The sequence below is a fragment of the Pelecanus crispus genome, chromosome 9 (genome assembly GCF_030463565.1).
Source record: "Pelecanus crispus isolate bPelCri1 chromosome 9, bPelCri1.pri, whole genome shotgun sequence".
Taxonomy (NCBI): Eukaryota; Metazoa; Chordata; class Aves; order Pelecaniformes; family Pelecanidae; genus Pelecanus; species Pelecanus crispus.
Genome location: NC_134651.1, coordinates 12036742 through 12052190, shown reverse-complemented (window position 1 = coordinate 12052190; position 15449 = coordinate 12036742). Strand labels below are relative to the sequence as shown.

Genomic DNA, 15449 nt, shown 5'->3' with positions numbered 1-15449 from the left:
CAAAAATATAGCCTGGATGAACACCTCTCTGGAACAATTATTTAGTGATATTGTAATTTATTATTCTTTTCAAAGCCATCTTGTGTAAAGGTAAAATAACCCCTAACTTCAGAAAGCACAGAGAGGAGGAGAGAACTGCCAAATTCCCCACAGCACATCCTTTCCTGTGGTTAGCATTGGATCCGCCAGTGGCACTGTTTTTGGACTGGCCTGATCTGCGCTGAATGTCGAAATCACAGTCCGAGGATACAAATGAAAGATTTTACAGGAGTTGCTTGTATGTTGTGGCTAATTCCCTGCATTTGGAAGCATCTGCTTCTTGTCTGGTTTTGTTCTGTAATCAAGAAAATTGCTGTAGAGAGCTAGCCCTTGGAAGGCACTTACCTCTTCTATAGCCATGAGCAAGATGGCAAGGAAAATACATTGTAAATAGGTACTCAGTTAAAAAATGCACATATACATATACACACACAGGGAAAACATGATATAGGCCTTGTGATTTTTCCAGATATTCTGCTAAGACTCTGTGTATCCTTTTTCTGTTAGAGAAAATAAGTTTCTCTGAAGGTATTAACTGTAGGAACCTTTGCCTCTTCCAGGTGGTCTATATTTTGGAAAAGAAGCATTCCCGGGCAGCTACAGGCTTCATCAAGCTTCTGGCGGACAAGAACAGTGAACTCTTCAGGAGGTGTGCCATGTTCTCACCTGTGGACCACAGAGTGCCCAGGGCCTATGTGTCTTTGGCTGATTGCCCTCCCGACTTTGTGACCAGGCCTGAGGACTATTCAAATATGCTCTTCATCTGTCGCATAGTGGACTGGAAAGAAGACAGCAACTTTGCAACAGGGTATGTGGCTGCCATTGGAAGTAGAAATGACTGAGATTTCTAGTCGGAGTTCTTGGTTTCACTTAGTTTGATACATGAGATAGAGACGGGAATCTGTTAACAAGATACTTCTCTTGTATCCCTCTGGTATTTGGTGGATAAACTGTGATGAGGCTAAGGATAGCTCATGGCTAGTTAATCTCATGGCTACATAATGTTAGTTTCTTTTGGTGCTTGCTTCAGTGTGCTGGCACATCACAGTGTTGATGAGCGTGCAGTCTTTGCTCAGAAGAGCTTGCAGTTTAGAGGGAACACACACAGGTACTTAGCCTGATCAGCACAAGCACTATAGGGTGCTGGCAGCCTTTCAATCCTTCCTCCTTTTGTGTAAGAGGAGTACACAGTGTGTAGACATTTCATTTCTGCCAGAGGAAGATGATCAGTAGCTGCGAGGCTCATCTTCGGTTTTTAAGCCTTTACTGATAAGTAGTAGAAAAAAATCACAGAGTTTTGTGGTGTTTAAATTTGCATTGCTTCAAGGATGGGTACTAGAAATCAAGAGAAGATTTATTCAGTCCTGAAGCAGATGAGAAGGGTGTCACACCCTGTGCTTTTCAGGAGTCACTGTAAAACTATTGCTGTCCAGAGTTCAAATTGCAGTCACTGCCGTGAAGGAGGAGATTTTTAGCCAGGGCTACTCAAATGGCCTGTGCTGCACTGGATCCAGATTGCAAGTTCATTTTGCCTGTCATTGAGGAAGACCCTGTAGTTTTCAGCATTTTCACTCTTTTCTTGGGAACAGTTGCAGTGTGCCAAGCACCCACCTGGAGTGGCCATGCTGCTTCCTATTGAGTGGGTCTCAATAAGAAATGGTGGACATTGATAAATCTATTTAGTTATCGTGGAAAAACTGAGTAGTCCTGGTTTAGTTGGTGATCCAGAGCAGGTAACTGACCTATGGTAATGCTGTGGTCAGATTTTACAGGTGATGGGGATCTGGATGTAATCTGGAGCATATGCAGTAGTGGAGTTGGGCATAAAGCCCAACTTCTCTCCATGCAAAGCTGTTCTGATGGCGTAGCACAATGGACATACAGTGTCAGCACCATGGTTTTTGGAGTCCTCAGCTCAAACTCCTGGTAAAACTTAAAACTTACATAAAATGGGTTTTTTTAAAGTATGTTGGCACAGATCTATCAGCCCTGAAACTAAAAGTAAACTAAACCAAAGTCCCTGTTTCCCTGAGTTTGAGTTCATTGTCAGTTGTGGCTGCTTTGTGTGCCCAGTAATAGCAAGTTTCACGTATACTCCTTGAGAGCCACATGAGCAGTTAAAGTCACTCAGTATTTCCTAGCTAAACTGCAGTGCATGAACTGAAGTGGCCTCCCTTTGAGCCCCACTTAACTAGGGGCTGGCTGTGCTGTGAACTTCACTATGACTAAGTTTCTTATTGGCAGAGATTTTCTTTGTCTTCTTTGACTCCAACAGAGAATAAGACTAGAGGGTGATTGTACTGCTTGGCTTCTTGTCAGGAACAACCCCCCTTTTCAGCAGAAAAGGGGGAAATTAGGAAGATGGGCTAATGCCTTTTTTCATGGGCTTATATGTGTTTCTTTAATCTATGTTTCTGACAGCATTGTATATTCTCATCTGGCTGTTTTGGTAGTTTCCAAGATATAAAGGGTGTTGTCAGGAAAGAAAACATCCATGATTGTCTTCATACATAGCCATTTCCTCTGGGACTTCAGTAAGTGCCTTGTGGAGATGGGAGCATAAAACTTTGGTGACCCATTTTGTTTATAACTATAAATATGTGCTTGTTTAAACACTGAACGACAAGGAAACCTCTTGAAGGTCCCAAAAGTTCCTGTTTGCTTTTGGGCGGGTTTATAAGCTCGTTTATGAGCCATGTGAGTAGTCATGGCCCACCTGAAAGGGAAATAAGCAGGTGATCTGCAGCTCATTGCATGCTTGGGTTTTTTGAACTTTCTTGTGCACCCCTTAGTTCTGCACACAGACTTCATGATACCCCTTTGGCAGCACCACCATGCTTTTGAAGGTGTCTGGACTAAAGCGCCTATAGGTCATCACCCTGCACTGTCTAAGTCTGCTGGAAGTACGATAAGGGAAACTCCCTCCCTAGTTGGCAGTCATTTCCCCTGGATACCTTGGGTGTTTCCAGGCGCTGTCCATCCTGCAGCTGAACTCTCCCAGGCTGGTCATGCACCTTCCTCAGCTTTCCTTTTCCCTTGGGAAGCTCAGTGCAGTGTCTCCAAGCACAGTTCTTGGCATAGGCTGGTCTTCATGGTGACTGCATGTGACTGCAGCAGTGGGATGCTCTGGCCAAGGGTTTGGCAGTGGCACTGGCCACCCAGGGTGGTCACCTGCACAGGGGCAACCTGACAGTCCCTGGAGGTTCCCTTGGGGAGGGGGGGTGCGTTTCTGTGTCATGATTGCCACCTGGTGGTCACCAGTGAGACACTGTCCCCTCTGAAGGCCACCCTGTCACCCCGACTGTGCTGGGAAAGGAGCAGGGAGGAACTAATGCCTCCATGTCCCGCTGGTGATACCCTGAGTGTGTGCTCCTGTGCTCCTTCCTGTGTGTGAAGTGATTTTACCGTGGCAGTGAAATGCCATTTAGCTGTACCTGCTTCAGGTAGCAAGTAAAGCAAAATAGCTCCAAAATATTCTCCTTTTCAAGATAAATATTACAAGTACTGCCATGTACAGTTATCTTCTGGGGACCTTTTTTCAGTGTTGCAGTCCCAGGGCTGTTTAGAGTATTAGTTCAGACACCTCTGCACTTTTGGAGATGGTTAAGGCAGGATCTTTTTGTTTGCCCCCACATATGATGATGGATGAGACTATTAAAACAAAAAAAAGTAATAGTAAAATGTTGAATCACTGACTCCCTCTGTGTCACATGGGGCCCGTGGTTATTCTAGCTCAGGGCCTTAGATATTGGTCTGTCAAGGTGACAAGATTTGTCATGGCATTTGCAATAAAATGAAATGTTGCAGGATGTTCTTTCACTAGACGCTCTTTCCAAAGCCATCCAAATGGCTTGAATTCCTTTCATCTCTGGCATTTTATTCTGTTTTTTTTAATTCAAAAATGTATGTGGTGTAGGGGTGTCATGGTTTAACCCCAGTCGGCAACTAAGCACCACACAGCTGCTCGCTCACCCTCAGCCTCCCCGGTGGGATCGGGGAGAGAATCAGAAAAAAAAGGTAAAACCTGTGGGTTGAGATAAAGGCAGTTTAATAGGACAGCAGAGGAAGAGAAAGTAATAATAATAATGATAAAAGAATATACAAAACAAGTGATGCACAATGCAATTGCTCACCACCCACTGACTGATGCCCAGCCATCCCTGATCAGCAATTGCTGCCCCCCGGCCAACTTTCCCCAGTTTATATACTGAGCATGGTGTCATATGGTATGGAATAGCCCTTTGGCCAGTTTGGGTCAGCTGTCCTGGCTGTGCCCCCTCCCAGTTTTTTGTGCACCCGGCAGAGCATGGGGAGCTGAAAAGTCCTTGACTAGTGTCAGCACTACTTAGCAACAACTGAAACGTCAGTGTGTTATCAACATTATTCTCATCCTAAATCCAAAGCACAGCACTATGCCAGCTACTAGGAAGAAAATTAACTCTATCCCAGCCAAAACCAGGACAAGGGGAAATGACCAGATACCTTGGGTAGCTCACTGTAAGGCTTGAGGGAAGGTCTGATCCCCAAGCAGTGTAGCTCTGTTGCAAAAACACTTTCTTGCAGATGGGACTGTCTCTCAGTAAAGCTGTGTTCCCTTGGCACAGCTAATCGCCGTACTGCTCTGAAGCATGGGGTGGCCCCACCTGCATGGGGAGCACCATGCCGCTCCTGCGCTCTGATGGCGGGTGGCCCAGCAGCTGCAGGGATGCAGCTCCGTGGTGCAGAGTGGGGCTGGACTGTGCTCTCGGGTGCTGGGGGTTCCCCTGACACAGCTCTCTGTCTCTCTGATGCTCATCCCTGCAGACATTTTGCCTTCTCCACTGGGACCTTTGGGCTTTATCAAGCCTGTGCAGCTCTGCCTGCGAGCTCCAGGCCCTGGGCAGTAGGAGCGGCCAGGTGGCCTTCCTTGCTGTCCCCTCTCCTGCTCCTGTACAAGCTTCCTCTAGGACCGGTGGCTTACTGATCTGTAGGATGTTCTCCTGCTGCTGAACGAAACCCTCCGTGTAGGATGACTGCGGACAAGTCTGCTCCAGGAGAGACTGAGTAAGGTTGTGAAGTCCCCATGGAAGTTATTCACTCTCATTTGGGAGCCTGCCTGGCTTTCCAAAGGAAACAAGCCTTATGTAATTATGCCTTGTCTTTTGGAGAGTTCTTATCATGTAACCTTTGAACATGTTGGCCAGTTTCAGCTGAGTCTGGGGAGTGGAGAGGACTCGAATGTTTGTAGAAATGGGTGGCCGAATAGATGCGATCAGTGTCACCATGAAGGGGAAGATGGCAGCATGAGTGTGGCTCTGCCCCAGGCGCACACACATGGCAGGTCAGGCTCCAGTGAGTTGGCAGCTTGGAGCAGTTTGATGCGCTTGCAGCTATGGCTGCTTTGGAGGAGCACCCTGTGCTGTGTGCCGCCCAATGCCCCGACTGCAGCTCATTCCTGTCGGTGCACGCTGCCACCATGTCTGACATCAGTCCAAGTCTATTCAAGGAACCCTCCAAGGTGCTCTAATGCTCGCCCATCAATATCACATAAATGTTTACATCTGTAACCTTTATATTTTTTTTTTACCTTTCAACATTTGAAAAAAAAAATAGATACACACAAGCCTGGGGTATCACAGACACAGTGACTCCCTGGGAGTGGATGTCTGACTGCCACTGGGCCCTGTGCCTGTTGTTGTTTATAAGCCTCTTGAACTATTCTTGCTACCCTTGGTGGCCGCAGAGCCCCATGAGTGATTTTACAGCCTGGCTGTTACTCCGGGGCCATCGGTGATCCTATATGCGTTACCTTTGATCACATGCTGTCCTGTCAGATTTTGCTCTGATGCAAGTCATCATGTCTGCGTGACTGTAACATGGCCCCAATTAAAGTCGGTTGTACACTTTTTATTTCAAGGTACTTGGGAAATGTTCCCTGGAACACTGTAAATCAAATGTTAATTACTATTAAAAAAATATTAGTCCTGTATCAAACCTCTGGGTAAACCCCTTATGGTTCGTAATCTAATTTCAGTAAACGGATCAAGAGAACATGGGTTTCAAGACTGAGCTGGAAAGCACTCTGGTATTCAGAGGTGCTTTCCATGACTTGTCGTGCAGATGTCCAGCCGCCCTCCTGGTGCACTTCCCAGCTCTGCCCTTCCAAGAGAAGGGGCACCTGAGACTCAAGCCCTTGCCATTTCTTTTTGGTAGGGCAACATGTCCTCTCTTTTCCTCTTTTCTTTTTTTCAGTCCATCCTTGGTGGTGCTGGTGGACCTGCAGACCCACAGGCTTGTCCTTGCTCAGTCTCCCAGCTCCGCAGTAGACGTTGGAAATGAAGTGGGGATTTCTCTCATTTATTTTTACTGCTGAGAGAGAGGGAGATAAAACTGATGCCTCATTTATTTACATTAAAATAAGAATCAGACTGGGACCAAGCTGCAGGAACAGAGAACTCAGCCTCGATGCCAAACATGCACGTATTTCTGCCATACAGTTTGTACATAAAATTGAAACAATGGAGGGAAATATCTTTTATCCTTGTTTTCATTTTTATTTTAAAGCTAGGCAATGTGAACTCTACAATTTACCACGCCACGAAGCACGCAATCCTTTCAGCATATTACACAATGTGACAGGTTTATTACGCAGCCCTTCCCGTTGTGAAGAGAGATAGCTGCGCTCCCATAAAGAAGATGGGCTTGCTTGCGCTGCGCGGATGGGGTTTGTGCTGTGGGTTTATGGCACATTTGAAGCCCTCAGAGCATCTTGCTCATCCAAATGACAAGCGCACTGTTTTGGCCCCAATTTAGGAAAGTAATTAGTGCCTGTTCTCAGTCATTGGAATTAAAGCAGAAGGATCAATGTAATGATTGTGTATTTTATGCAGTGGAAAAACACTTATTAGAGTGGCTGGTTTTGCACTGTGTTATTACCCCTCTCTTTTGTGTCATATTTTGATGGATTTGCCTTAATTTCATTGTAATTTTCTTGGGTCAGGAGCATTATCTCTATTGGCTGTAATGTGCCATTCGCCCTAATGGCAGTATATTTAAAAAAAAAAAAAATTACCTTTATGTACTGTAGAGCAATCTGGGGGTGAGAAGAGGGACAAGGGGAGCCACCATGGGATATAGGTTCTCATGTAGTATTTGTAACCAGGTAGGGAGGGAAGAAATGTCCCACTCCTTTGGAGTCCCAGTTTGCAGGCTGTGCCCACAGCCGAATGCTTGTTTGACACCAGAGCTCTTGGACAAATGCATACTGGGGTTTGCACTGGAGCAGATGGAAACTTTCTCTAAGCATAATAGAGCAGCAGCCTCATCCACACATGTGCAGATTACTTCATCAAAGACTGTTAGCATGTGGGGGACAGTTTCCCCTGCCTGTGACTTGCTTCTAGGTCGCTGGCTCCTTTCCAGTTAGCTTCTGTTTCAGAGGCTTCTGCTTAGCTAGGAGAGGAGGGACAAACTACTGGGAATGCTTAGGTCCTGGAAAGAGCCTGGAAAGAGCCTGGAAAATGGTTGGAAAAATGATCTGTGGGCATGTCTGTGTGTGTGACTCCTGTAAGGAAGGCAGTAAGGGTTCCTCACACCCTATGATGTCTTCATAGTTTGCCCAGGCAGAGATGCATATCCTTTGGGATGGAGAGCAGTGTGCTGAGCTCCCCGGGAGCTGTCTCCTGCAGAGCTGTCTGGGATCTGGTGGGAACCTGTTCTCCATTTCAGGTAGTGGGGGTGAGTCACGTTTTTCAGTGGTGAGGAGAGGAAGGAGGATCTCGAGGAAACCAGCCATGTGTAAAGCTAGAGCTGCCTGTGTGGAGGGCTGTGCTTTTCTTATCCCTGTTGAATGTATTTTTTTCTAATATTTGACACTTTCTTACCTCTGCAAAAACCTAGTAATATAAAACGTGTCCTTAAAATGAGATGCACGGAACAGCCCAGGGTACTGTCTGGCTAGTGTTTTGCATCTCCAGCAGACATAAGTCATAGTATGGTCTGAATTCCTGCTAAGTCCTCTGCCAAAACTCAGGGCGGAGTGAATGGGTGAAAAAGTATGTTTGAGGGCTCAGCAGTCTCTCTGCGGGGACAGTAACAAAATGACAGTAGTAATTATACACTTAAAAAAAGCATCCCTTTCTTTCTTTTTGCAGGCAGTTGGCCAAAAGTCTTGGGCAAGCTGGGGAGATTGAGCCGGAAACGGAAGGGATCCTGACAGAGTACGGTGTGGATTTCTCTGACTTTTCCCCTGAAGCCCTGGAATGTCTTCCCCAGAGCCTACCCTGGGTTATCTCACCAGGAGAGATGGCCAAAAGAAGAGACTTAAGGTAACAACAAAAAATGTGGTCTGACACCCCTTCTTCGGTTGGTGCAGGCTTGTTTTGTTTTGTTTTGCTTTGCTTTGCTTTCATCACACTTTGAAAAGGCACTGACTTTATTACATGTACCGTATTACACATTACCTGTGTTAACATGGAAAGAAAATGCTTTTGAAAGTACTACAAACCCAGAAGATCAGATATTTGGAGAAGTATTTTGTGAGGCAAAGAGGCTTTTTCTCAAAAGAACTATTGAAAACTGAAAATTTGGTGTTTGGCACCTAATCTGAAAGCTTTATGTTTTTGTCTGGAATGTATTACGTATTTTAGTGGTAGTTTTATAGCAGAGATTTTCTGAATGCCTGGCAGATCAAATGATCTTGGACACTGTTACTTTGAAACTTAAGCACAGGTAGAGACTGTCCTGCATTTTCCTGTCTAGTCTCAACGTTTTTCTCTGTTTTGAAGAACCGGTGTCGTGGAGTTTATGATGGCTCTTGATCAGGTTAGCAGCTGACAAATGCAGTCCCTCCCCACAGCCTGGCAACTCTGTGCTGTCCAGCTACCTCACATTAGCCATCCCCGCAATTTAGTGATGCTCCCACCAGCTTTCGGGAATTCCATGGGCTGTTGGGTGGTAGACACTCTGACATTGCCAGACTACCCAAAACCTAGTGGATTTGCTATGCTTCAAAGTGTCAGATTTCAGAGACGTCTTTACTAGGAAAGATTTAAAGACAAAAGAAAAGAAATTTGTTTAGAACCTCACTTTGTGATAAAGGAAGGTGCAAGAAAGCAAAACAATAAATTATTATTAAGATGATATGGTGCCTTCCACTCCCACCCTTGCTTATGCTAGGGCATCCTGTCTCAGTTGGCAGATTCACTGCTTTCTTGCATATTGCTGAGGTGAAACAGCCCCATGAACCTGATTCCTCAAGACACTGCAGTGGTACAAGCACCTGCATATATGTAGCAAGCTCCTCTCCCTCTTAGTTTATCTGTGTTATTGGCACGGACGTTAGCAATTTGAGTGGATAAGCTGATAAACTGCAGCCGTTTGTATCTGCACCCGGGTTCCAGATGTTACTTTGGACCTAATCCTGCACTGTAGCCTGCAATCTCCTTACTGCTTTAGCTTTACTATATTTCCATTGCCATACAATGGAATAATTCAGAGGAGAATCACACTCCTGATTGACTAGTGGTAACACTCAGATACCAGATGCAGACTGTAGGCTTCAAGTAGCTTTTAAAAAAACAAAAAAGATACTGAACACTGCAGTTCAGAAGTCACTGGAAAGTGCTTATTTTTATATTCTTGACTACATTTCAGTAGCATTCTCTGTTTCTTCTGACCAAGTTCTTTCAAGCAAATTAAGAGCTTGACTTGTCTCCAGTCAGACAATCAGTTTTGGAAACAAATTCCAAAAGCATTTCTTGCTTTTATTGCTGAATTATTACACTGGGACTTATCAAGGTGATAACAGTTTTGCAGTTAAGCCATTTAAATCCCTCTCTGCCCCTTCCCAACCACAGTGCTCACTACAAAGTAGATTTCCTTTTGATCCTCTCAAATATAAACATTTAACAGTCAAGGTTTTTAAGACAATTATTTGAGCTTAATTTACTAATCCTTTTAATGTCAGCTGCCATGCCGCTGACTAACTAGTCTGTGGTCTAAACACATATGGAGATAACATGAGACTTCTAGTTATGGAAAGTAAAATACAGATGAGTCTTCTTTTTTGCTTCCTTACAGTGAGAGGTTTGTCTACCCAGAAAAAGATGAGTTTTATTAGTAAATGTGGCGTGAATCGTAGCTGAGTGGAGTCCTGCAGTTGGAGATCTAGCTGCCATCTCTTCTGGTCTCACCCATCAGATCTTGAGAGACTGTTCTTGACAAGTCCCGAGGTAGCTTGGCTTTAACTTGGTACTAAATATTAGCTTTCATATTGTCAGCAATAAGTGCATTGTGGTCTGCAGTATTGTACAAATAGCCAGTACACACTGGCCCAGGCTGGCACCCAGAGGAAGACACCTGAACCTGGGTATCTGGTCTGGATGCACACAGGAGTTGTGCCTTGTCTTCTAGGGCAGCTCACACCATGTTCAATGGCATCTGCCTCTGTGAGTGCCCATATTTGCTGTACTTTGTGCATGTTGATCTGTCAGGGTCCCGAGATTACTGTACAGTACTCTGAGACTACAATAAATTACAGTGAATAAAGACTCATCTTTTCTCCTGAAACAGCCATGGTTAACACTTCTAAATAGCTCATCCTAATTCAGATTACACATTGCTCACCTGACTAAACATATATTAGAGTTTGGCTTAAAATACTTCCATCTCTAGTAAATCCTCTCCATCAGATCTATCAATCCTCTCAGATCTAGTTCTGTAACACAGTACTGTAAATTTTCTAGTGTCATGCATAAAGCTTTTGGGATTTGGATCCGAGACCTGAGCAAAGTCTTGGGTTTTTGGGTGTTTCCTCTTCCTGAGATAACTTTTCCTTGTTGCCTTTCATCATGGAAAACGACCCTTTCCTCCAAAAAGGTAACGATCTGTGTTCTGCTAACCAGTGTCCCAAGTGTGGTCAGGTCTGTTTGTAAGTCAGTGTATAGAGCACAGAGGTAGAGGTTCTGCACTGGAGGCATTTGTGAGTGTGGTTTTACATGAAAGTGAGACAATGTGTTTCACCAAGCTGCTGAGGCTGGGCAAGAGGAGGGAAGGATATTTTGTCCATGCCATCTTGTAAATATGTTCCTTGATCTTACTGCAAGTCTTTCAGTTTTACAGGAAGCCTGCTCTTGCCATGCATAGTCTGTTTGGATAGCAACTGTGATCTCACCTACATAGCCTGTGCAGAATTGCTTCCAAGAGATCTTTTTTTTTCCTCATTTCTCCAGTAATGGCTCACAAAGAAAGGTTTACATAATATTTTAATATTACTTAAGGCAGAAAAGATCCAAACCTCGTGGATGGCTTTGAAATCTTTTAGCTGATTTAACTCTCTGCTCTGCCACTAGTGCAGTTTTGCCATGGACATCTGCTTTTTACCTGCATGGGTTTATCTATTTGTAAAATTAGACAAGTATTTCACAGGCACTCCCAGCCTACTTTTTGTAAAGAGCACCAAAAACTTCTACTGAAAAGCACTAGGCAAGTATTAGGTGTTGGCATTGCATACTGCAGTTGTATTTTGTAGAGAGCATGAAGTTTCATGAAGTATCAGAATAGTGTGGTTGAGGAAATTTCCCTTCCAGAGACTTTAAATGTGATAATACAGATAGGACCAGAGTTCTCATTTCATTATTCAGGTTGACTGGAATTGGTATTTTTTCATTAGAAGTTTGAGAAGTGTTTGGTTTCTGCTTTTAGAGAAACATTGGAGGATTAGTGTCATAGAGACAAATTTTGATGGGTGCAAAGTTTCAACCACTTTCCGGTCTTTTCCAGTGTTTCAACAGGTAATTTTAATTTCCCTGTTTGCTTTGCTTTGCACTCAGTGTTTCAATGGTGTGGGACAAAATATAGCCCCTGAACAGAAGAGGGGTCAGGGCAAAGGAGGAAATGCAAATTTCAGAGGTGGGTGCAGGAGATGGGGGCTGGAGGAGGAGGAGGCCATTTGAAGAGGTGTAGCCAGGAATCTAAGAAACCCAGAAGCTATTTCTAAGACTCATTCCAAATGTTTCTAATTTCATTCATATCTTTTTGTTTCCTTTACTGCTTAACTGGGACAAGAAACTAAAGCCAGGAAAGTCCAATCATAGTGGGAAACAAAAACCTAAATATTGGAGAGAGAAAAAAGGCCGTTCTTTGCAAAGAAGTTCTGCCTTTTGCTTGTCTCCCATTGTTGGTGTTACTGTGGAAAATGTATAACATCACTCTTTTGGAAAGCACTAGAGCCTGTTCAAGTAGAGATGGTTTATATAGTCTAACATGGAAGAACTTGAGGATATCTATTTCTTTACCATTTGCCTAATAATAAGTGAGCCTGTTGACCTCCGCTGGACTATTACAAATGTGAAACTTGGCACTCAAAATTGCTTGCTCTAAATTTTCCAGTTGCTTTCTCTTTTTCCATTTGATGTCATCCTGCCAACTAGTGATTTTATTATTATAAACAGGACATTGTATTCACTTTTAAGAAGAAATATGAAGCTGAAGGTAAAATTACAAACTGCAGTTTCTTAGCTGGCAAAATACAAAACAATGAGCTAAAAATACCAAGCAGAGAAAGGGTGCTGTGGCAAGAAACTGAAATATCTACAAGATGGATGTGGTCTGAGGAGCAGAAACTGAGTGACTTCAGCTGAACAGCTCTGAACTTCTGAGAATCACCAAATGGTTGAGGTTGGAAGGCACCTCTGGAGATCATCTACTTCAACCCCCTTGCTCAAAGCAGGGTTGGCTAGAGCAGGCTGCTCAGGGCTGTGTCCATTTGGGGTTTGGATATCTCCAAAGATGGAGATTCCACAACCCCTCTGAGGAACGTGTTCTGGGGTTCAATCGCTCTTACAGTAAAAACTTGGGCATTTTTTTACCTTTAAATGGAATCTCCTGTATTTTGTGCTGTTGCTTCTTATTGTGTTGCTGGACACCACTGAGAAGAGTCTGGCTCTGTCATCTTTACTCCCTACCATCAGGTATATTTCCACATCAATAAGATCTCCCTGCCTGAGCCTTCTCTTCTTGAAGCTGAACAGTCCCATCCCAGCTCTCTTAACCTCTCCTTGTAGGCTGGATGCTCCAATTCCTTAATCATCATTGAGGCCCTTCAGCAAAATTGCACCAGTATGTTGATGTCTTCCTGGTACCGGGGAGCCTGGAACTGGACACAGCGCTCCAGCTGTGGTCTCACCAGTGCCAAGTAGAGGGGAAGGATTGAAGGACTGCATCTCTTGACCTGTTGGCAGCACTCTTCCTAATGCAGCCCAGGAGGCCGTTGGCCGCCTTTGCTATAATGGCATGTTGTTGGTTCATGTTCAACTTGTCCATCAGGACCCTAGGTCCTTTTCTGCCAAGCTGCTTTTCAGCTGGTTGGTCCCCAGCCTGTACTGGTGCACGGGGTTATTCCTCCCCATGTGCAGGACTTTGCTTTTCCCTTTGAGCTTCCTGAGATTCCCATCAGCCCATTTCTCTGCTGAGGTCCCTCTGAATGGCAGCATAACTGTCCATTCCTCCCAAGAGGCTAAAAGGCCTGGAGGGCATCAGACCGGGGGACAGCAAGGATCTACTGTATTGGCAGGAGACAATTAATGCTCATTTGCTTCCCTTGCAGGGCGGAGTTAATGAATTTTGCTCTTGCAGGCAAAGAGCTCTAAAGCAATGAAGCTTTCAGTTAAAATTTGCGCCTTGGTGTTTCAGCATGTGACTTCAATTGCAACTGACATAAAGCTATTCAAGTCATTGAAGGAAGAGTGGAGGTGCTGTGCTGCGTCTCTGTGTCCGCTGTGGAGGGAAGCTCTGTAGCACTGTTTGTAACTGGAAAGCACTGGCAGCAGGACGGTACCTGCACTGCAGTTCTGCTGGCTATTTATTTCTTTCTTGAGGAGTGTTACAGCTGGTAACAGGGATTAGCAGTGCTCATAATAAAGGTTTGACAGCATGCTCTTTGCTGTAGATGCCCGAGGAGATTATTGGCTGATAAAATTAGAGGTGATGGTAAAAATGGCAGCCTTGAGCTGTGCGAGGGGTATTGGAAGAAAGCAGTCAGGCTCTGAAACAGATGTCTTTTCAAGGCAGGTGGACGACTTTAGTTAGAAATGAGTGCAAGTCAGATAAAACATCATTAAACAGCTTGTTTCCTGGAGATTTTCCACTACAAAAAGCTAGTGTTAAGTAGAGCAAGACTTACTCAGCTATAATAGGATATGTAAAAATGCTCTGGTTTCTGATGGAAACTGAGAAATGACTTGTTTAGCAAATGTATAAGTAACATTGCTACAGACCTGACTGTTATCTTGGCGTGGAGTGGAGACACAAACAGGGTCAGATTATAATCTCTGCCCTCTCACAGAGCTGTTCTGTGACAAATTTGATGTTCTCCATAGGGAAGTACAAGGCATACAAAGGATTACTCTGTGGTGTCTAAAGATATCGGATCTAGTCCCGCTCTAACAGGATTGATTCTACAAGGTGGTGATGATGGCTGTACCTGCTCTGGGTACTTCTGCTGTCCAGGCAGTCTGGGGAGCGGTACCCTTCTTGGATCAGTGAGGAGAGCTCGTGTTAGCTCCATCCTCACCCATTAGCTGAGTAAGTAAAACTCTGAATAAATACGATGCTGCTGTCAGAACGATGTGATTCAGCTCCTTGCTTCTGGTTGGCTTCTTCAGATCCTCCTCTCTGTTTTCATAACATTTTCTACTACACTATAGCTACGGCAATTGTGGTGACACTGTTTTGTACAAAATGATGCATGGTCTTTGCTCTCAGATGCTGTTGTTACCAGTGGCTGGTGTACATAGACACACTGGCAACTTCACTGGTGTTTTTCCTTACAGGAAGGCGCATGTGGTCGTTGGAAGTGCAGCTTCAAGTGGAATTGGTGGTGTGTATTTGGACAGGATTATTGTGTTCTGATCTTGTAGGCCATCAAAACTAAGCTTGCTTAGTTAAGAATCTGTTTAGCTGTGGAAAACAGTAATAACTTTTGTGACTAGGTTGTTATACATACAGTCTTGTTCCTGCCTGGCTGCTTATTTTATGGAGAGAAATGGAGAGAATAACAAGGAGATGAGGATAAAATCATAAATCATTGAGAATGTGTCCATTTATTACTGGATTCCACTGGATCACAAGGTGGGCTTTTGATGAGCAGAAGAAAGTGCCCTATCCTCTCATGTTTATGTATGTTAAGTGGCCCGGTTCAAGTGTGCAAAATACTGCCAGTTTCCTTGATATCGCGGTGCTTTGCTGGTGCCTTTCTCTTGCTACAGGTCAGATAGCATGGGGGTGGATAGCAGATGAAGGATCCAAGTCCTGGTGTCAACGCAGGTATCTGTCTCTGATGCTGGAGATGAAGAAACCCAGAACTTCTTCAGTAGGTGAGGCAGTATATCCCTGCTGTGGTGTTTCAAGGCTGATCACTGATCATTAGGACA

At 44.4% G+C, this 15449-nt stretch overlaps 1 protein-coding gene across 1 annotated transcript in view; it reads left to right on the top strand.

Annotated features, from left to right (window-relative positions):
• DIS3L2 (DIS3 like 3'-5' exoribonuclease 2) overlaps nt 1–15449 on the top strand; it is a 196722-nt gene that overhangs the window by 74729 nt on the left and 106544 nt on the right. Inside the window, 2 exon segments of the mRNA XM_075716108.1 lie at nt 600–847; nt 8172–8345. Of these exon segments, the coding sequence (XP_075572223.1) occupies nt 600–847; nt 8172–8345 (422 nt within the window).